This window comes from Podarcis gaigeae (genome assembly GCF_964106915.1).
Source record: "Podarcis gaigeae genome assembly, chromosome: 3".
Taxonomy (NCBI): domain Eukaryota; kingdom Metazoa; phylum Chordata; class Lepidosauria; order Squamata; family Lacertidae; genus Podarcis; species Podarcis gaigeae.
The window spans coordinates 92,289,305-92,313,228 of NC_139680.1; the positions used below are offsets into that span (position 1 = coordinate 92,289,305).

Sequence of the window (23,924 nt, forward strand, 5' to 3'; positions counted from 1 at the left end):
ACGTTGGGCAAAAAAGATTCCTGCATTGCAGGGGGTTGGACTAGATGATCCTGATGGTCCCTTCCAACTCTACAGTTCTATGAGTCTATGAATTCATTTCTGAACACTGAATGTAATTAGGGTAATAAGTAGTGATTGGGGAGGGCAAAAAAAATCTCTCTCTCTCTCTCTCTGTGTGTGTGTGTGTACATATGTGCTAAGGTGGCAAAAAATAAATAAGTCAAAATGTAGGATTTACTAAGTAGCATCTAATAAATCATTTAATATGCTCGTTTCCAGTTTGTAAAAAGGATGTCCATTGTAATATTGTCATTGAAAAATATCATTGCCAGGACGAACGTATTAAACAACCCAAGGCTTTTGTGGTGGGAAGCATATTAACGATTGATTAACAAAACCCTTTTAAAAAAAAAATCCACATGCTTGTAATTTGGCAAAGGGAAAATCCTATATAATTTCTTTAGAATGTGATCTCAAGCTGGTCTCTGACCGTTATAAATTTCATGTTTCATGTTTCACATGAATGTGATCTCAGTTTGATTAATTTCAAGTAAATGAGAGTGGGAATGTAACGGACAGAAATGATTCATCTTCTTTTCCAGCTACAGTATTTGCTGAGCTTTGGATTCCTGAGCTTTGTGAATAGGAAAAAATGATTATTTTCTATAACTGTTGACCAGATAGTATAGAATGCTTGCAGCAGCTGTAATTTATGCTTTAAGCTCCCTCCCTCCCTCTCTCTCCCTCTCTCTCTCTCTCTCTCTCTCTCTCACACACACACACACACAGTGTATGTTACTGTGTGGCATCTGCCTCCTTCTATCAGAGGGGTCAGAGAAAATTGCAAAAAAAGGAAGGAGGGAAGTATTCTGCAGTGTGAGGTGTGGAATTGCCAAGAGGCGGTCTGAAGGCTTTGCTTCTCAGCACACCAATAGTAAACTTAATGGGAGACAGAGAGAGGGGTGTGTAAGCAAACTTGAGCAAACACTGAGCTCTCTGCTGGTTGGGATGCTTCAAAGCTCAGAAGATGAATAACCCTAATCTTCAAGGTGGTCACATCTTGAAGACATCTAGCAACAGGAAAACTGCCGTGAGGAAAGCTACTGTGAGCTCCTACAAGAGCAACAGAGCCGGGATTTCCTTCCATTCTTTAAATTTTCTCACCGGCGTCTTCTTTATGCTCTTGGGCCAAAGTGGGCTGCTCCTGGGACACCCGCAGTGCCTCGATTATGGTCCTCCTTTCCAGCCTCCCTTCCACCTGGAGTTCTGCTCTGCCTATGAAACTTTTGGTTGTTGTGATCAGGAGAAAGACAATACGATTGCAGCCAAATACTGGGAGGTGATGGATTATATCGATCCGCAGGCTCACAAATTGTGTGGAGGATATATCAAAGATATTTTATGCCAGGTAAGGCAATGGGTGGGTTGTAACCTTCATTATGCATCACTGATATACACTAGATTGCAAATTCTACTGTTGGTTTATTTATTTTTTTAAGGAGGGAAGACAGAGAACAGAAATTAAATAAAACTAAGCAGCTACATGCGTGTGTGTGTGTGTGTGTAGAATATATATATGTGGCATCTTTAACAGCTACAGGGGAATATATATAAGTGGCATCTTTCCTGCGGACAAATTGTGATGTATGTAAAAAGATAATGTAATATTGTTCAGGGCGAGGATGAGGATAATATTCCATTGATTCATTCTACTTATCTGCTTAGCATACAGGTATTAGGTTGTATAAACTTAGGGTGGTTTTTTTTTAATGTTTCAAACCAATATGACACAGTGGTGAAAATCTCACATCCTCACTCTCACATGAAAGCTGGAGAGCAAGGAATAATTGTCTTCCCCCCAGAAATTTGAAGATAGCTTGGGAGAGCAATCACAGCTTGCAACTTGTTCATTCATGCTACTTTAACCCCTGCTAAACAGATTTTGTGGATTTCATATCAGAAACCTGCAGAACCTGTTTGAACGGTGGCAAAAGTGCGAGAAAAGAAATACGAATGCACGCCCCGAGAAGCAAAATCTCTTTGGACCGCTGTCTTCTTCCTGGCCTCCCTTTGGAATGCCGCTTAAGCTTTCTCGCAAAGTTGTTGTGAGGCTCAAGGCGAGCTGTGAAGCGGGGTTTTTTGTGTGCCCAAGGGGGCTACAAAACACACTTTCAAGTTAATATTCTAGATCAAATGAAGCAGCAGCGGTGCTCTTCGTTGCTGGAAAGGTGGCGAAGCTAATCATTTTGTGTCTGAGGTTTGGAACAAAAAGATAAGTGTTTCTTCCATTTGCTTTGCAAATAAATGCAGACCAAGACTGGGCAGCGCTCGGCGGCTTATGCAGGGCTGAGCAAAGTGGACCTTGGTGTTTTGATTCCCAGATGCCATGAAGCGATGTGTTTAGATTGTGCTCCTGCCTGGTGCCCTGGAAAGCTGCAGCTCTGAAAGCAGCCTCAGATCAAACAGCTGGCACCATTGCCTTCTTGGAAAGGGTTCCCTCCAGTCTCAGTTGCTCGGTTCCCGCTCCCCCTGCTTTCTAGTGAAGGCTGCCCATCTGGCTGAAGGCAGAAACCAGCCAGTGTGTGTGTAGCAGGAGAACAATGAGCAAAGGGTGCAGCTCCCATTGGCACCCTGCCTATCCAGTGATTTATGAGCAGAAAGGGTTCCCCTTTTACAGTGAGTCATGGAGGTCAGTGATTCACTCCTTGCCAGCACAAAGGAGCCAAAACACACACCAGGCAAACACTTAGCACTCTTCCATCTAAGCTTCCTCAGCGTTAAAATATTATCTGCATGCACTGAATACGTTCTCTTCAAGGGGCAACACTGCTCAGATTGTGAAGTCAAAAGGAAGCTGCTTATTTTTTAAAATAATTTCACAGCCACAGGAACCCATATTTTCCCCAGTGTGGGATACTTTGTGTGTGTCAGGGGCAGGGATGGAATTGGTCGAAAGTAAAGCAAAGACAACCTGGATGGAAAATGAAGCCAGTGGTTCAGTTTACTCAGGACTTAAAGATTTTGCCTCTCTTCAGATGGCAATGTGTTTGTTGCCTCCCTTAATCTGAAATGTATTTTGGTCTGTCAGCAAAGGTGAGCCCTTCTGCTCCTTTTGATGAATGGGCCCCTCAGACCTCTGCCTCCCAAGCTTGCTGTGTTGGCACCACTGCTGGAAATAGTGAATAAATGTGACGGTTCCTGGCACTGATCAATCAATCAATCAATCAATCAATCGGTGCCAGGAACCGTCACATTAATTAATTAATTAATGTCAGTCTTAGGGCCAAAGAGGAAGGTGACCTCAAATGTGTCTTTGCATCCAAGATGCAGATCTTTTAAAATGCAGTGGTGCCAGAGAGGGCAGGGAATTCCTGCCTATGCAAATACTAGCTCCAGAGAAAGGATTTCCTTTCAGACTGCAGCAGGGGAGAAAAGGGTTAAACTCTCTCTCCTCCTGTTAATTATCAGCTCCACCACCCAAGCTGATGCAAAAAAATTCACTTCAAAACCCCTGCTCATTAAATGCAGAAAAACACATTTAACACACTGTGCCTTTAAAGCATATTTGAAGCACATTTTCCACATCTCAAAAAAAATATATCCTGGTGTCTCTAGTTTATCCCTCACAGTTACGGTTCCCACCAACCCTTAACAACTGGGACAATAGTTAATTCTGCATAGCTCCACTTACTATTATGTGGAAACAACTTTTCAGACAGGGAAACAGGGAGAGGAAATCCTTATAAAACGGCAGACACAGTAGTCACAGAGGGACCTAAAGACTTACTATTTCATCAGCCCCTCTGAGATAGAGGGTGGAACAATGAGCAGAACACCATTTGCAACCTCTCACATAAATGAGGAAAAAGGAACAGATGGGCCAGCCTTTTACTGGCAAGGCGGCTTAATCCTAGCAACTGTTATGTAGACCCTTAGGAATGTCTTGACCTCAGACATTTTTAGCCGCAAATGGGGGTTGCTTGCATTCTCTGAAAGACAGCCCCTGCAGGGGCTAAGTTTGGACTTGAGACAGGGAGAGATCCAAAGCAAATGGTGGGACAAAGGCTTGTCAGAGGGGACATTTTGTTGAACTGCATTTCAGCATACTATACTGAGCTCTGAAGATTTAGGCCCTATCTGCCCTTTACATTTAAAGCAGCACCACACCACTTTAAACAGTCATCATAGCATCCCTCAATGAATTATGGGAACTGCAGTTTGTCAAGGATGCTGATACTTGTTCAGACACTCTTATTACCTTCACAAAGCTACCATTCTCAGAGCTCTCTGCAAAGAAGGATTGATTGCCAAACCACTTTGAGATTCCCAGTTACAGTCGTATCTTGGTTGATGAACGCCTTAGCAGTCGAACTCCCGAACGCCGCAAACTCGGAAGTGAGTGTTCCAGTTTGTGAATGTTCTTTTGGAAGCCGAATGTCTGGCAGCCAATTGGAAGCTGCACCTTGGAAGTCAAACATTTTGAAGTTGAATGGACTTCCGGAACGGATTCCATTTGGCTTCCAAGGTACAACTGTATAGTCAATAGTCAAACAAGAGCTTTGAATTTAACAGGTCAGTTTTGGACTGGAATAACAAAAAGCTATGTAAGCAAGAAGAAGAGCAAGCAAGTAGTAGTAGTAGGTTCTCTGTGTGGAGAAGATGGAGAAATGCTATTGTGTGATGGTGAGAATGGCACACTTCTTTGGGCATAGCTATGGAGTCTGTCTCCACAAGATGTGGTTGTCGCCATCAAGTGCCATCACAACATAGATAGCTTTTAAAGGGGGAATAGACAACTCATGGAAGATATGGCTATCACTGGCTGCTAATAACAATGGTTATCATACCCAACTGCCCCAATAAAATGGGGGGAAATGGAAAGCGTAATGCTGGTGGTCAACAAATTAGGTTTAAAGACTGTCTCAAGGCAAATCTAAAAAATGTAGAATAAACACCAACAACTGGGAAACACTGGCTTGCGAGCGCTCCAGTTGGAGAACAGCCTTTACCAAAGGTGTAATGGACTTTGAAGACACTCAAACACAGAATGCAAGGGAGAAAAGTGCTAAGAGGAAGGCACGCTTGGCAAATCCACACTGTGATCAACTCCCGCCCGGGAACCAATGTCCCCACTGTGGAAGGATGTGTGGGTCCAGAACTGGCCTCCACAGTCCCTTACGGACTCATTGTTAAAACTGGGTTTATGGAAGATAATCTTACTCGGCTATGAGTGATTGCCAAAGAATTATTGATATATATATATATATTCTATTAAATTTTCTGTTTTACAATTTAGAATACTTATTTAAACATCCTTAAAATATCAGTGACCTTCCTTCTTCTCTTTCCATGGTTCATTTTGCATATCATAAATCCCTGAATATTTTACATAAAATAAACCATTCAGTATTCCATTATTACATCCATCAAAACTTATTTACACTGTTGAATTTATATTATTGCTGCCAACATTTTCAAGTGTACACAATTTCCCCCCATATAGTCAATAAACATTTTCCATTTTTCTTTAAACATATGTTACAGTGGTACCTCGCAAGACGAATGCCTCGCAAGATGAAAAACGCGCAAGATGAAAAACGCGCAAGATGAAAGGGTTTTTCGCTTTTTGCGTTGCTTCGCAAGATGATTTTTCCTATGGGCTTGCTTCACAAGACGAAAACGTCTTACGAGTTTGCTTCCTTTTTCTTAAAGCCGTTAATACCCAGCGAATCCGTGCTCCGCAAGATGAAAAAATCGCAAGACGACACAACTCGCGGAACGAATTAATTTCATATTGCGAGGCACCACTGTATTCTTGTTCTCTTATTCTATATGTTAAGTCTGCAAGCTGAGCATATTCCATCAACTTAAGTTGCCATTCTTCTTAAATTGGGACCTTGCTTGTTTTCCATTTTGGGGCTAGCAAAACACAGGCCGCAGTAGTGGCATACATAAATAACCCTTTTTGATACCTGGGAATTTCCATATGAATTATCTCCAACTAAAAGGACTTTGGTTTTTTGGAAAAGTACTTTTAAACAATTCTAGCCATATTGCATCTTTCAGGGCCTTGCTCTCATGCGAGCCACGTGACTCGCGCAGGAGCACGGCCCCAAAAGCCGCACATCCCGGTTTTCCGCTGGAGCATGTGAGAGGGTATGGGCATCAGAGGCACCATGCGCTGAATACTGGTTGTTGGGTAGTAACAGTGGGAGAAGGCTATTTCATCATGTCCTGCATGTGAGCTTCCTATAGGCTTCTGGACGGCTGTTGTGAGAAACAAGATTTTGGATTAGGTCTGGGATGGGGTACCTTTGGCTTTCCAGATTTTGTTGGACTATGTTTCCCATCATCTCCAACCATCGGCCTTGCTGGTTGGGGCTGATGGGAGTTGCAGTCCAACAGTATCCAGAGGGCCAAAGCTCCCCCTGGATTTGATAGTCCTTTGGTTTGATCCAATGGGGCTGTTACCTTTCTTAAAGTCAGGAAGCATTGCACATTTAGAATTATAGAACTATAAAATTGTAGAGTTGGATGGGACCCTGAGGACCATCAAATCGAACTCCCTGCAACATAGGAATATGCAGTTGTCCTATGTGGGGATCAAACCTGCAACCTTGGCATTATCAGTAACACTCCAACCTACTGAGCTATCCAGGACTGCTATTTGAGGTGTCTTTGTAATACATAAATGTGCAGACTGAGCAGGCATGACCGTGCTACAGCAGCAGCCACACAGATTGGGTCCATTGCACAGCACTTTCAGAATGCTTTTCGCCCCTTAACAGGAATGCTCACCCTACGCAGCTCATCTTTACGATGCCGAGAATCCTCAGACGCCCCTGCGGAACCTGCCTGGCCTTTGCTCGGACTACTGTTCAGAGTTCCACCTCTACTGCCGTTCTGCCATCACGTTGCTTACCGACGACAAACACATCCAGGAATGCTGCGAGAGGAACAAGACCCGCTTCTGCAACCTGCTTAACATCCAGGATGAAGACTATTGCTTCCCCGACGTGCTGAAAAACACAGACCTGAACCGTAACCTGGGCTCTGTGGTGGAGGACAAGAAAGGCTGCCTTCAGCTGTGCCTAAAAGAGGTGGCCAACGGACTGAGGAATCCTGTGCTGATGGCGCACGCGAACGACAACACCCATCGCATGTTTGTGGCTGAACAGGTGGGCATCATCTGGGTCTTTCTTCCAGACGGAAGTCGCCTGGAAGAGCCTTTTCTGGATATTAAGAACATGGTGCTGACCACCCCCTGGTTAGGAGATGAAAGAGGTTTCCTGGGGATGGCCTTCCACCCCAAATACAAGGACAATGGGAAATTCTACATTTATTACTCCTACCAGGACAAGAAAAAGGTGGAGAAAATCAGGATCAGTGAATTAAGAGTTTCCATGTCAGATGTCAACAAGGCTGATCCAAGCACAGAAAGGTAATGTTTTCCCCAAGTTTCTTTCCTCCTTCCATCTTCTTGGGATCTCTGCCTCCTCCCAAGGGCTTTGGGTGAAGTTGTCACCTTTAGTCCTCATATCGACCCTGTGGGATAAGTAGTAACCAAGTACACTCTGTGCTAAAGCAAATCCCAGCTGGGCTTCAAGAAACAATGAATTCTGTGCTCTGTGATTTATTTTCCCTGGCCAAGCAAAAGGACAATTTTATAGGTATGTAGGTGGAGGTGGACTCAGGTGCTAAGCACTACTGTGCTATCCAAGATTAAAGAATACATTCAGATTTGGGATTTGAACCTAGGTCGCTAGTAAGGGTGGGAAACCTTCGGCTCACAGACTAATGCTGGCCAACAGAGGTTCCAGTTTGATCCATGAGGCCCAACCACACCCTCCTCTCAATCAGTTGATGTCACTCATGATATCAACTGATGGGCGGAGTCCACATTGTTCATTGGTTGCGTGGGCCTGTTCCCAGCAGGCAACAGGTGTCTGCAGGCAAAGCAAAGGTGTGTGCTTTCCTTTGTAGCCACAGGCTACAAGAGAGACTGCTCTGACTTGCAGCTAATGCTTGCAAAATGTGATGGGGAGGGGAGAAAGGAGGTTTTGCCAACCTCCTTTCAGCACTTTGGAAAGAATCTAGACAAAACCTGGAGAGTAGTTTCAGTTTCAACCTGTAACATGGGGGTTACTTGTGCAGCCTGATCCCACTGTTTTCAATGGAGATCACTGCCAGGTTCATTGGCTCTATTTTTCCACCTATATATGACAATCTGTAGTCTTCTAGGTGAGTGTTTTACTCCCTATCTTAGACCATGGCATGGCCAGTTTTGGGTTCCTGGCCCACAAGTTGCATCAACCGATGCTCTAGAGCAGAGACAGAGAACAGGACCCAGATTCTGACAAGCTGGATCCTGACATTGGAGGGAAGGGCTACCCACTTTTCAATCATAATTGAAGCCAGTGGTGAAAAGGGATTCCTCCCCCCCTTTGTAGGTATGACTTGATCCACGTCAACAAAGAATGCTCCTTTGTGTTGTTGGCTTGAATCGAAGGTGGTCATTCAAAGGAAGAATCGGGAACACCTTCTGCATCCAAACATTGGCTCTTTTGGGAATTTGGTGACTTTTCCAGTTGCTGTGCAGGGCCTAATGTCCAGCGCAGAACCCAACCCAACCTATGATCTACCAGACCACAGTGTCTCCTAGTTTATTGAGGGTCTTGTTTTGAATATTCTTCCACCCACATTCCATTACTGCCACTTCAAGATGTGCCTGGAAGCAGGATAGATGTATCGAGAAATATATTGCCAAATAAGAATGGCTGGATGCAGAAAGACCTTGCACAGTTAACACTCTTGCGCAGGGCTTTTTTTCCCAGTTAGAGTTCACTGGTGCTCAGCTCCGGCAGCTCCTAGGTGGGCGCCATTGCCATTCTAAGAGGACAAGGGAGAAATTCATGGTGAGCTCTGGCACCTCTCTTTCTGGAAAAATAGCACCGCTCCTGCATCCAGGAGTTGTGCTGATCTGCTGTCAGGAATTCCTTCTTTGACTACGGCTTAGAACTGCAACGTGTCATGCAGTCCACCACGGGTGATTGCCTATTGGCATAAGAGTTATCATAGATCAAAACAAAGCCATTAATTGACTTCCTTTCCATTGATGTATGCATGCTGATGGATGCAGCACATTCTGACCCAGCTTCTCTCCTGGGAGGGCAAGTGGGAGTGCCAGATGTGCACTTAAGACAGTTCTATCCAGCAGACAGATTTCATCAGAAGGATAGAATTATCCCAGGAATTTTAAGGTCCTTTTTTGCTTTGTCTAGGAAAAGGGAAAGATTGAGCACTATGCAGATAAGATGTTCTGCTTAGTGACTGAATAACTAAAATACGTCTTTGAACTTAGTAAGGCCCTGAATGTTAACCAGCCTTCCTCCCTTGCTCTTTTTCCTAGTTTCTGATCTCTGTGTTTCTCTCTCTCTCTCTCTCTCTCTCTCTCTCTCTCTCTCTCTCTCCAGGAGTCTCTTAGAAATCGAAGAACCAGCCGCAAACCATAATGGGGGACAGATCCTCTTTGGCCTGGATGGCTACATGTACCTGTTTACAGGGGATGGAGGGAAAGCCGGGGACCCTTTTGGTAAATTTGGGAATGCTCAGAACAGGTAAGGTCCATCTTCAATAAGTGCTGATTACATATGAGACAGCTTACTTTGCCTTTAAAGGCAAATTATACTTTTTAAAATAATGCTGCTTTTCTGTTCAGGGGTGCTTTTTAAAGATTATCTTATCATTTATTGCTTTCCCCCCCAAATCTTTTATGTAAGTTCCCTTGTGTATCATTTGACAGAAGGTGATGATATCCCATCTAGTCAAGCAGCCAGCCAGCATATGTGGAAACTGCTACAACACTCTCCCTTCTGTTTCTTTGTCACGTTCGTTAATCCTTGTTTTATGCCTTGATTTCCTCTCAGGAGTAGTTTACTAGGAAAGGTTTTGCGGATCGATGTGGATGGAAGAAGCTCTGACAGGAAGCCTTACCGCATCCCCTCTGACAATCCTTTTGCCTCTGACCCTCAAGCTCTCCCAGAAGTCTATGCCTATGGGGTGAGGAACATGTGGCGTTGCTCTGTGGACAGAGGTGACCCGCTCAGTCGCAAAGGAAGGGGGCGAATTTTCTGTGGAGATGTCGGCCAGAACAAGTTTGAAGAAGTGGACATAATTGTTAAAGGCGGGAACTACGGCTGGAGAGCCAAGGAAGGCTTTGAGTGCTATGATGTCAAGCTTTGTCAAAATTCCTCCTTAGGTAAAGAATGCTACCTGTCATTTTTAGTGTGTTCGTGGGAAGGCCTTATCTTACCTGTATTTGGTTTAACTGTAAATTCTGCAGCTATCATTTTTGTCACTCCTTTGTGAAGGGATAGGAAGTGCACATGTACTTCATTAAGGATAAGATCCTTGGGGGCAAAGTTACAACATCTAGAGTGCTTTAGTTTCAGGAAAAGGCAAGTACAGTCATACTTCATGTTACGTTTGCTTCAAGTTGCGCATTTTCAGCGGAAGTACCGGAAAGGGTCACTTCTGCAGCTCGCGCATGTACAGACACACAAAGTCACGTCACGTGCAGGTGCAGAAGCGGCGAAACACGACCTGCGCGTGTGCAGAAGCGGGTTGCATTCTTTTCAGGTTGCGAACCGGCCTACAGAACAGATCCCATTCGCAACCAGAGGTACCACTATACAAGGAGACACGATAGAGGCGTATAAAATCACACAGGGGGTGGAGAAAGTGAATAGAAAAACGTTTTCTCTCTCCATTTCTCACAGAGCCTGGGGGCATTCAGTGAAGTTGAAAGGTGGAAGATTCAGGACAGACAAAAGAAAGTACTTCACACAGCGCACATGAACTATGGAATTTGCTCCCACAGGAAATAGTTATGGCCAACAACATGACTGGCTTTAAAAGAGGATTTGGCAAATACACGGCAGAAAAGGCTATTCATGGCCACTAGTTGTCATGATCTACCTCCACTGCTGGAGGTCTCTGAATATGTGTAATTTCAAGACCCCTCCTCTCCATTTTTATGGTTAGTTATTTGTAAACCAGTCAAGGGCCCATCAGCCATTCAACCAGAGGACGCCTTCAAACATAGGTCTGTCCGCTGCAAAACTGGATGCATGGTGGTCCTATAAACCAGTGTTTCCATATAAACCAAGATATTCCAAGGGGATCATGATGAACAATGCGTAAGTGGAGGAACCACAGCATGAGGCTAGGGGGCCACAGAGGGAAATGAGGCCTACTGGCCTAAATATTGGGAAATAATTGAAAAAATTGGAGACAATTGGAGGTTGCAGAGCTTGGAAAAACTAAAAAACAAGGTGCGAGATTGGTTGCACTATGCACAAATTCAGGAGGTTTTTAAAGTGGACAAGAAGGTTGGATTCCAGGTGGAAAAATCGAAATTAGAGACAGAACTGTTAGAGCCAAAAAATAAACTACTTTCGAGAATGTATAACTTGCTGCTTAAATGGAATACTCAGGATGAGACAGTCAAATCCGCCATGATAAAATGGGCGCAGGATTTGGGGCATAACATTATGTTTGAAGACTGGGAAAGGTTATGGAACACTGGAATGAAATTTACGGCATGTAGTGCCTTGAAGGAAAACATTATGAAAATGATATACCGGTGGTACATGACCCCAGTCAAGCTTGCTAAGATATATCACCTGTCTGATAACAAATGTTGGAAATGTAAAGAGGCGGAAGGGACATTCTTTCACCTCTGGTGGACCTGCCCGAAAGTGAAGGCCTTTTGGGAGATGATTCATAATGAACTAAAAAAGGTACTTAGATTTACCTTACCTAAGAAACCAGAGGCCTTCCTCCTGGGCATGGTGGACCAGAGAGTGCTTAAGAAGGACAGAACTTTTTTTATGTACGCTACTACAGCAGCAAGGATCCTGATTGCAAAGCATTGGAAGACACAAGATTTACCCACACTGGAGGAATGGCACACGCAGTTGATGGACTACATGGAATTGGCCGAAATGACTGGCAGAATCTGAGACTTGGGAGAAGAAACAATCGAGGAGGACTGGAAAAAATTTAAGGACTATCTGAAAAAACATTATAAGCTGTATGAATGTTAAAAAATGCACCTTTTAGGAAATTCTAGCTTCAGTAATGTTAAACTAAAGAAATGGAAATTAAGGCACAAGAAGTCAGAGATAGAATAATGAAACAACTTTATTGTGTTTAAATGAAAATGTACATGATTTGGGTTATAACACATTTGAAATTGGGTAACATGATAAAATGAAAGATACAACAAGTATTGAAACAAGTTAACAAATTGCTGATGTTATGTATCACAGAGAATGCAGGGTTGGGAGGATGTGGGGAAGTCCAGTAGACTTGGAAAAAAGAACAAGAAAATTTGTAACCTTTCTACTTTACTCTTATAATATGTTCTTTATTCTTTTTTCTGTATTTCACAAACTCAATAAAAAATATTATTAAAAAAAAAGAGAAGTGAAGGGAAAAATCCTGATTGGCTAGCTATCTGCTTGGCCAATCACAAGTGGGTAAGGGGGCGGGCCACCAAGACCTAGTGCTCTCTCTCTCCCTTTTTTTTTTGCCACGGATAGGTGTAGCCAGAATTTTTGTTAGGGGGCAGGTTTCTTTGGGGGGGGCAGTGCCTCTGATTTGTATTGATTTTTACTTATTTGGGGGGCAGTTGTCTCCTGTGCCTACACCCATGGGAGGGGCAACAGGAAGGAAACTAGGTCGGATGGGGGCCACAGTAGGAAAAAGGTTGGACAACACTGCTATAAACTACACTAATTTTACTTTAAATGCCCAGTTAGTTTTAGAAAAAAATTGCTCGTGCATTGAAGAAGGATGACTATTTCCTTTTAAGATAATCAAACAGTTTTAATTGACTAAAGTGCATTTTCTCTGTTTTTAATAGACGATATACTTCCAATATTTGCCTACAGCCATTCAGTGGGAAAATCAGTCACTGGAGGTTATGTGTATAGAGGATGTGAGTCTCCAAACCTGAACGGCCTGTACATTTTTGGTGATTTTATGAACGGGTAAGGGACAAACTTCTTTCCATTAACTTTTCAGTACAGTAGGTAGATTTCCTATAGACCATCTCAGAATATTGGTTTTGGGTTCATCCCTAGTCATGGGCTCAAACAGTTCATGGCAATGGGGAGTAGCAAAAAGTATTTACGGCCCAAGAGAAAGCCTTGGATCTATTTTGGGATATACCAGAAAGAGTTTTTCTAAGCTACAGTGGAACTGTGAAAGCATAAAACACATGTTTTTGTTTTTTCATCCAGTCGGCTTATGGCTTTGCAAGAAGATGAGAGAGCAAATCAATGGAAGAAGCAAGACATTTGTGTTGGTAACACTAAAGCCTGCGCCTTTCCAGGGATGGTCAGCTCTTACAGCAAATACATCATTTCTTTTGCTGAGGATGAAGCAGGTAATCTTGGTTGCTGTGTCTGTTTTCTTAGAAAATCAGTTTTTTGGGAGGCCACCAACTCTGAGTTGCTCAACAACTTTTGGAGTGTCCTGGTTTACTTTTTGAAATATGGCAACCCTGGAATAGTCAGGAACCTGGAAGGCCGCATGGTTGCTTTAGGCCGGTGGTCGGTTACAACTTGCGTAGGCCTGGCTTACGTAGAGAGGAAAAATTGCACTATTATCAATCTGTTGCAACTTTTCCTGATGAATTTCACATTCCTGGCTTTCTCCTCTCCTCCTGTTGTCTCCAGCTGAGCTCTATTTTATGGCTACGTCCTACCCCAGTGCCTTTGCGCCACATGGATCGATATACAAAGTTGTGGATCCTGCAAGGTGGGTACTTTTTCAAGTCCTTGAATGTCCCTTTGTCCTGCTGATTTTCTGAACAGCATCGGCAACACACACAAACATTCATCAGTTTTCTTCCAGGGCGATAGATACAACAGAAACACCCCATTCACATGACTGGATTTCACTTTCATGCATTAAACCTGCAGAACAACTATGTTCCTGGGAAGCCACAGTTTCGTGTGTTTTTTTTAAATAATATTTATTGAACATTTTCAAATATAACAGAAAAAAGAAAAAAGAAAAATAAAACATCCATTTTATAACCTTATTTTCATTAATATCCTTTCAGGACTTCCCCGCCCCACCCCCTTTTGTATTCCAATTCCTTCATATAGATTCAGCAAGTTCTTACCCCAAATTTTAAACTTATTATGATTAACCCAATGTTAACAGTGTTTTTCCATCCCCTAAAATCGACCGCGCTCCCTTCCACGAGTTCCCCTCTTTAATATGCAGAACAGATTAAAAAAAATAAAAAGGAAAGAAAAAAGAATAAAGTATAGTTTAACACCCTTTGGATTCCAAATTCCCCCCCCCTTCCCGGTTGCGTTCCCCAGTGTCCATCAATGCCTGCTGTCATCCTGGAGATCCCACATCTAGGCTAAAATCCTTCACAAGTCCACTTTGCCGTCTTTTTAAAAGTCTTTGCCGCCTTTTTGGTCATCTTTAATTTCGAACGTCCAATCTTGGAAGAACTCTATCTCAAAAAGGTCCATTTTTTCCATCCAGATCTCTATATTTAAGAGCAAAAACTCCAATCTTGTTTCTTTAGGCCTTTCAAATCTGGATGTCCCAAATGTTCCCACTTCCAGCTTTGTCCAATTCTTGTTGTTCATGTTGTTCTTGTTATTCTCTCTCCTCAGTTTCCTCTAGTTTCATTTCCTGCTCCCCTGCAAAAATGTTCTAATTCCGAAAGCTTCTAAATCCTCTACAAAGGCTTTGTTATTCAGGAACCAAACTTTACGTCAAGTCCCTTCCATTCTTCAATAGATAAATCTATTGTCTCCTTTAGTGTAGAGACCTCTGTAGACAAAATAGTATTCCATTTCTGCAGTTTCCCAGGAGATAAAGAGTCCTATTCAAATTCCATACCAGCAATACTTGTAGTGTCCCACAGCCCCTCTAGAGGGATTATAGTAACTCAGTTTCCTTCCAGATCACACCCAACAGTCAAAGTAACTTGTTATTCCTTATTTTAAACAGTTAATATCCAATTTGTAACGAATAAGTCCTCGTAACAAAGTTCTCTTTTTATTCTTCAGCTTTGACAGCTCCTTTGACAGCTGTCAAAGCCTCTTTTGCTCCTCTCCCGGCGCTCTCTCGAATCGCTCCCGGCTCCGGGGGGGGGGGGGTTGCCTTTTAGCTCACATTCTACTTTTCTCCTCCAGCCCAATCTTATAGTTTTCCATCGTGAAGTTAATAACTTTATCAAAATATGGTAGCACTCAATCTTAGTTGTCAAATCCTTTGCTTTAGATCCTCTACAACCGGGGGGAGACTGACTTCCTTTTTGCACCTCCCCCACTCGCTCCGAATTTAAATTTTTTTTTTCCTTTTTAAGTCCCGTTTCCAATTACTCACGGGTTGTTCTTTTTGATCCAAATTTTCAATAGAAGAAGTCAGCGTTCTCCGCCGAGTGGCATGCGGCTTCGCTCGGTAGGGGAAGCGGAGGACTCATAGCACCACACCCCCCCGGCACCCGCTCCGCAGCCTTTAAAAAGGCTCCTTCACGGGTCGGGGGGCGCAAACGGTGCCCGCCGAGTCACCATGCCCATGGGTTTCAGCGCCCATGGTTTTTGAGGGTCCCCGCGTCGCCGGCGCGGTAGAACCCAGCCCCTGCCGAGCAGGCTCCCTCCGGAGCTCGGAGGGAGTCCGCCATTCGGCGATGGCGCCAACCCGGAAGTCCGGGAAGCCACAGTTTCCTGCCCTGGCACTTGCAGGCCAATCCACTAATTTAATTAAAACGAAGTACATTCATCTAAAGCAATTGGGCTCCAGTTAAATCAGTGGGAGTCCACGGGCTTAAACCCCTTTTAAGGGATTTGAGGATTAGGAGACCAAGAGCCCCGAAAGCCCCACAATTGTTTTCCCCAACTTCCTTTCCTCCAAAGAATTCTGGGCACTGTAGTTTGTTAAAAGTTGCTGGGAGTGGTAACTCTGTAAGGGTCCCCAGGATTCTTTGAGGGAAGAATGTCTCATGAAGGTATTTCGTGTGTGTGTGTGCAGTGCACAGAATAACAAAATACTGTGAAGCATGGGAGCATGTTCCATCAGTAACAGGAATTAAATATCACATAAGCTACTACACTTGATATCAAGAAACCTGACCCAAAATCCTAGGTCATTCTTCCCCTAGTGGTTCAGATGGTGCCAACTCTCAAGGAGTAAAAAACCAACCATGTTAGGTAGAAGAGCTACCACCACTCCTGCTTTGTTCACCCAACTTGCGCAGGAGATCTTAGGCTGTACTCTAGGGACTCAGCTACAATAGTAAAAAAAAACCCCAGTGATTTGTATGTGTTATAAACATGCAACACCAGATGGTGCCAGAGAGCACACAACTTTTCTCTAGCGTTTTTACATAGGGGTTTCCCCCCCTTGGTTATAACGATTTAATTTCTGACTTATTTATAGTATTTTTTTCCTGTGTGTAAATCCACACTAGCTGTCCCCAAGAACCCAAGGAGCAAGAATTAAAGTACCGCTCTCTGCTTCTGAGGCCTCAGGCAAAAGAAGCCAAATTATAGCAGTTGTAACTCAAGAGGGCCAAGGAATTGGTTTAGAACCAAGGCTTAACTAAAATAAGCACACCCAAAATGAAGAGGTGGATGTTTTATTAGTAATAATTGAAACAGCAGCATAGCATGAGACCTGTTTACCAAATAGGAGAATTTGAAAATAAATCTGGAGCTAGGCCTGTTCAGTGTTCAGTCTACTGCTCCGCACACCTCAGTTCAGTTACTCATTTTACATTGTGCCTGTTTTCACCCCTACTGTAGGGAACTCTGTTCCCATTTGTGCTCAAGGAGAGCTGGCTTGCAGGCAACCTGCAGCATAGAGAGCAGACCAAAATACATCTCTTTGTAGCTTGTATTTATTTTGAAGTTGAGACCGACCATAGAATTCGTCTGAGACTCAGGAACTAGTCTAGAAAAACACGGGAGTTGTTGACAGAAGTTCCGTCCAAGTAATGGCAGGGCACATCAACAACAGTAATAAATATTCACTGTCTGTCTATCTCCTTTTATCCAAAGGATATCCAAAGATTAATGTACCAAGTAAGAATTGCTTTTGCTCCCAAGTAGGGAAGACATCCAGGCCTACCAACATTTGCGATGCTTTTCTGGGCAGATAGTAATTTTCATGTTCTTTTCACCTTGTTATGAAGATGTCAAGTTGTTCTGGGAAGCTTTAATCTCTTTGATACACACTTTTCAAGTTTAATTTTTAGTTTTCTGAGCCTATGGGTGCTTTCAGGTGTGCGTTTATTGTGGGATGGGTGCTTCTTATTCATGCAGGTATTGTTTTGTTTTTGGGTTTTTTTGCAGCAGCCACATGATGGCATTGTCATCGAACCAGCAGCCTCTATTTCCCCTCCCATTTAATCTCTCTTTTTGTGTGTGGGGAGACGAATGTAAGGCTTTAAACACACAAACACACACACACCAAAAACACAACGAAACTTACCAACCTGTTGTTCATGCTATCTGAAAACGGGTATTACTTCACCTTTGGTGGAAAAAGTGTCCAACAAGAACCTCCAGGAAGATCCATGGACCTTTCTGCAGGTTTTTAGAAGTCTTATATTCCCCATTCATTTCTTTAGCATGTTTGTGAATTACACTCAAGAGAGAAAGTGAGAACTGTCTCAACTTCTGTAGCAAAAAAAGGCCATGGAGTTTTCAAGGCAGAAATGCGAGAACTCAAGCTCACCAAAGCCAAATGACGTTACATTATTTAACACTTTTAAAATATATATATTAAAAGTGTGGTTAAACAGGCCTGTTTTGTAAAAAAAATGTAGCTATAGGGTCCAATCTGGATTGGGGCACCATGTGAGTTTCCTGCGGAAAATCACTCACTTGCTCATATTTACCCTTGAAGTTGTTTCTTTTACTACAATTGAATCACTCCCACTAAATACTGAGATTCCAGAGAACTTGTTTCTTCCAAAAAAATCCTTGGAAATGTAGTTTGTTTAAGAATGCTACGAACTGTAGCTCTAGGAGGGGCAAACTACAGTTCCCAGAATTCTTTGGGAGGGCATGTATTTTAAAAGTATGGCGCGCATGTGACCCGTTGGGGATGATAACTGTATCACAGTTCCAATTAATTTAGCAGAGCAGTGGAAAGACTTAAAACCAAAGATATACCGGTAGTAGGCAAATATCATCCACAGGAAACCTAAATCAGGAAGAGAGTTCTTTTCAAGTACAAAATGCTTGACATTTTCCTTAACTGAAAATCCACTTCTTCACAAGGAGAGAAACTCCTTCGGGCATTCGGGCAGGATATAGCTCTTGTTCTGTTAGCATGAGAGTGCTTTCAAGGTCTTTTGCTGGCAAGCTCATGATTTAACAGAAAGACTGAAATTGGACATCTGCCTCTAGAAAACCGCCACAAACACAGGCTCCTTATCCATTCTCAAGATGTCCACACATAATTTTTGTGACCGAATCTGTTTGTTTTTTAGGAGAGCTCCACCAGGGAAATGTAAACAGAAGCCTATTCCAGTGAAAACAAAGAGTAAGCGAATCCCATTCATTCCCCGTGCAAGTAAGTCAACAAGGATATGTGGAGTTTTTCTGTTTTGTTTGCTGTGTAGCACAAATGTTAAGACACATTGAAAGGAACTGTCAATGTGTGTGCCAACCATTAAAGGCTTCAAACTAACTAAATACTACAATCAATCAATAATAAACAATTTAGTTACTCCCCTTCTTTACTGTACACTTGTGATTATTTTGCTCATGATGGTATTGGGGTAGTTATACACAACCACGTTTTTGATACTGTTTGCACCTGCAATCGCTTTTGAAATGGGCATGCTGCCAGGTTTCCAATTGGCACAACAAATGTTCTAGGATTTGTGGGGTTTTTTGGGGTGGGGAGGCAGGAATTGGCTTGCATTTGTTGTGCTGTAGTTCAACAGTGCCCTTCTAGGCGGCACTAATACCATATCACTGGGGAAGCATTGCAGAACAACAAATAAAGTCATGTGGTGTGTGGACACTCCAGTGTAAATCCACCATCACTAATGCAATAGTACTGTATCAGTGACATGTTGCAGAATACTAAAAAGAACAAAACCCTCCAGTCTGAATGTATATATTCTGATCTAAGTATATCTGAATCAGGGGCAAACTTTTCAGCCTGGGGGACCAGACCCTTATCTGTCCCCACCCCCATAGAAAGGTGAATTGGACACCAGTCCAAGTTGTCACTGAAACCACCCACACCCTCCCACATTTCTCTGATGAAAATAGGGAGGTCCCATTCCATAATGATAATTTTACTATTTATACCCCTTACTGGGTTGCCCCAGCCACTCTGGGCAGCTTCCAATGCATATAAGAACAAAATAAAACATTAAACATTATAAAAAACTGCCTTATACAGGATTGCCTTCAGACGGCTCGGGGGTCGGGATAATGCCATACGCTCCAACATTTCTCTAAGGAAAATAGGGACATCCTAAGGAAAAGCAGGACATTCCGGGATCAAGTGAGAAACCAGGACGGCTTCTCTAAATCAGGGATGTCCCTGGAAAACAGGGACACTTGGAGGGTCTGTCCCGGCTAAAATGGACCTTTTCTCTTCCATTTTCAAAGCGGCTTGAGTGCAAACCACTTTGTTTGGCATGTTCCTGCTCTCCGTCAGCTGATGAACAGGGGGAACAAGTCTTGCTCCTGCAGAAGAGGAATTCGGAGCTCACTTTAAGCTCTTGATCATTCCTTTATGATGGGAGTTGTAGTCCCATGTGGCTACATGGGTACCTGCTCCACACATGATGACATCAGGTCGGAGGGGCAGGTGGGTGTGGTTTTCAAGGGTTGGCCTAATCAAAATCCCAACTTTGGCTCACTGGTGCAAGGCTTCCCACACTTGGGTCTCTAGCTGGACTACAACTCCTATCATCCCTAGCTAGCAGGACCAGCGGTCAAGGATGATGGGGATTGTAGTCCAAAAGCAGTTGAAGACCGAAGTTTGGGAAACCCTGCACTGGTCAATGGCTCCTCACCCCAAGTCTAAATGTTTGAGGCATAGGATTACACAAGCCAGCAAACCTCTCCCTAACAGCTCATAATATTTCCCATGTTTCCCCCTTTCCATTTTATCCTTACCACAAACCTGTGAGGTAGGTGAGGCTGAGGGACAGACTGACTCAAGGCAGGGGGGCTGTTGTTAAGGCTGGCTGAGGGGTTCAGGCAATGCTGCAAAGCACTGTGATAATGACACCCCACTCACCATTTTTTAAAAAACCGTTTTTGATATTACAAATATAGATTTACAACAATACCAAATACATATCCATATAAAGAGATCTCTCTGAATCTCAAGACTTCCCCCCCTCCATGGATCCTATTGTCAACATTCTCAACTGCATATTATTTCATAATCTATATTTTATATCTATCCATATTGTCCATAGTATTTGTTACATTACAAGCAAGATTAAAATCCTGTTAATGCTTTCATCTGCTTACAGTGGTCTCAATAAATTGTAATTTCCCCCCACTCTTTCTTGACATTTTTGTCTTTTTAGTCCCTGAGCTTTCTGGTCAGTTTTGCCATTTTGGCATAGTCTAACAGCTTGGTTTGCTATTCCTCTCTGGTAGGGACTCTTTCTTCTTTCCATCTCTGGGCTAGTAGCATCTGCGCTGCTGTTGTCACATACATAAATAATCTTTTCTGTTCCTTTCCCACCCACCATCTTAAGTTGCTCTGTATCGCTGCTAAATTCAACCTGTTGAAACAAGGATGGTAACCTCCTAAAATGTCTCTTCACAGAAACCGTCCTTGAACTGCTTAAAGAGCGTCTTACAACCCCTCCCCCCAAAACAGCCTTCAATGCTACTGAACCGCCCCCAAATTCTTCCACTCCAAGATCCAAGAAGCCTGTCTCCCACAAAGACCCTACTAAACGTAAGGCAGCGAAGCCTTCCAGGTCTGGCAGAAAGCAGCAAATGACACAAACTCCCAAGGCCCGGCGATCCAAGACAAAGGTGCAAAAAGCGAGGATTCCACGGGTCTCGAAAACGCCGGTGACGACCTCCCCGCCAAAGAAACAAGGCTCCCGGTTGACCAGAGCCCAAAAGAAACAGGTTCCAAAGCTGAGGTCAGCGGCAAAGGAGAAAATGCCGAAGAATACAAGAAAGGGGGCCAGCTTAAGAAGTGCTGCTTGAACTTCCAAGATACACCAGAGTTATGTGAATATAGATGGAGTTGCTGTTCAACTTGCTTCCGTTCCGCTCTTAGTAAGAGAGTGAGATCAGTGTGTAGTTTACACGCCAAATAAATATATATGTATGTATATGAATGAAAGCATTCCGCTCCAGGAAATGCAAGCAGCTGCTAGGCCACTGTGACAGATGCAGCACATGCGCTTAATGAGGAGTTTAAATGCCCCAGATGGGTTCCAGGTTGTTGCTTTGCAGAAATCTTACTCCGATGACCATTTAATCAGTTTAAGGAGGCGACGCGGTGGCCATTTACAGCAGTATAGTTCTACAGGAATGTCAGTGGCATTGCTTTGGCTGTGTGAAGCAGCAACTGATTTGCACCCTCTTTGGGAAATTCAGTTCCCCCATCGACTTGTGTGGCAAAGAGCACCACTGAAAAGATGGCGAGGTTAATAAGTCTGTGGTACTTTTTTCTCAAGGAGAGCAAGGCTATATCTCAAAAGGTTAGTAAGCAAGGAATATTCGCTGCATTTCAATGGCTGAACAGTCAAATAAAATGCAAACCTTCTAAGGAATTAGCTACAGGGAGCAGAATTAACTAAACTGCCCTGTCTGATATTTTGATGGGCAGTTGATTTTCTATTATCAGTTGCAACATACATTCTAAAGCACACGTGTTTTCTCTCTCCCTATAATAAAATACTGGATGAGAACAAATGAATCAAAGTGCGTCTATTTGTGTGATTCTCTTGCAAGGCAAAAAATGTTTCAATTAAAATGCTTTATGTTGTAGGTCTCACCTGGTCACTTTATTAGACAACAGCCTATCAACACCCAATGCAGGTGTACAATATTCCTGGACATCTGGGATTCAGATTGTACTATCACAGATACAAATTCCAAATGCACCAGTATTGGGGTGGGGGGTGGGAATTCACCTGTGTTTGGATATGGGTAGGATAGGAACAATTAGAATAATAAGCTATGCTTTGCAGAAAACCTCTAGTAGTGGGCAAGGACTTAAGAATGACTTTGCAGGGTTAGACTAAGGCCATCCCTAAATCAAGCAAGCCAAGGAAGGCATCTTTGCTGCCTCCTTCATTTTTTCACGTTATGACTGCCATATTTCCAATACATTTACAGCCTGTTCCACCACACTGATGTCTGACTTGCAGGAACGGATGCATCTCTCATTTAGCGCTATACAACTAGATAATGTATCCTTATTTAGAAAAAAATATACAAATCACTTAATAAAAAATACCTAAGCAGGTTACATGACTCTGTAAAACAACTAGCCTTGAAACACAGATAAAACATGCAAATGTTAAAGACCATTATACATAACTAAACAATGTCTGGAAGAGACATGCTGCTATAAAAAAAGCTTTTACCTGCCATCTAACACAGAAAAAACGTCAAAACAAATTCAGTATCTTTACTACTGAGAATCATTCATGTATAATTACTTATGTACCTGTTATACACACTGACGATCTACTCGTTACCTTGAGGACTTTTCTATTTTTACCTAAGGATTGTGTTATACAGGAACGTACAAAAAGAAACAGTAAGAAAAGAAGAAATGTATTAATAATGGAATTAGTCTCATAGGTAATATACCGTACACATGAACTGTATATGTTACACATACTGGGCTAGAACTTTACGTTAGGAAATACCCAATAAAATGTTTACAGTTATTATTATTCAGCCTGTTGCGCTTTGTGTATCTAACACAGAAAAGCGAAGTGCCTGTGCAATATTACTAAATTTAGAAAATATTAATTCCCTCCCCGTCCCCCAGTTAAACTTGTCCCAGGTGGTCCAGGCTGCCTGGAGCCCTGATCACCAGTCTTAATGGGTGGGGATATACAATACTTCTTCGTGAGTTTATTACATAATAAAGAATACAGTAGCAGTATAACACATTTTTTTCTCTTTGGGTCTCTGAAGCGGAGATTCACTCAGATTGTGCCACGTGATTGAAGTACCACTTCGGGGAGACCTCAGATGCTCCCAATAAGGCTGCGTACACCACCATCCCTTGGAAGCACATGGCTTGCCCCCCAGGATAAATCCGGCCCTTCTTCCAGGGAACTTTTCTCATTTCGGAGACCCGCGCAGATTCCTTATCCTTTAGCACCACCTGCTGGCTTCAGCCTGGAAAGACACCTGAAATTGCAGGTTTTGCAACCAGCGACGCCTCCCCGCTGTCCTTTCGAACCTTCAAATCTCTTTAAGAGTAATTTTCACTTTTGAAGCAGGCGTTCAGAACGCAAATACGATTTATATATTTTTAATAATAATAATAATAACAAAATTATTTTTTCCTGCTGTAGGGGGGGGGAATGCCATAATGGTCCCTCCCCACTTTTTCTTCTACGTTGATCGAAGGGCAGCAGTCTTGACTTCCATAGACCTCTGCCAACGAGCTTCAAATCTTGCACTAAACGTTTTGCATTAAATTCTAAGTTCTTAAGGAAAGAAAAGAGGAAAAAGACCGCCCAGGCCCCAGCGAGGATCGAACTCGCGACCCCTGGTTTACAAGACCAGTGCTCTAACCACTGAGCTATGGAGCCACCTATCAGTTCTGCTGATACAAATGAATGGTACTGTTCTATGCTACCCGGATGCTTCTACCATTTTATCGACTTCTTAGATCGATATTGTCGC

The 23,924-nt window shown here is 43.0% G+C and overlaps 1 protein-coding gene across 1 annotated transcript; it reads left to right on the forward strand.

Moving 5' to 3' along the window:
- Positions 1–942: 942 nt before the first annotated feature.
- HHIPL2 (HHIP like 2) lies at positions 943–22,019 on the forward strand. The gene is given in 10 exon segments (XM_083734017.1): positions 943–1,408; positions 6,789–7,441; positions 9,474–9,617; positions 9,927–10,258; positions 12,929–13,055; positions 13,308–13,453; positions 13,746–13,827; positions 18,539–18,621; positions 20,857–21,206; positions 21,208–22,019. Coding segments are annotated over 10 exon segments (2,328 nt in total). The 5' UTR covers positions 943–1,027; the 3' UTR covers positions 21,238–22,019.
- The last annotated feature ends 1,905 nt before the right edge of the window (positions 22,020–23,924 follow it).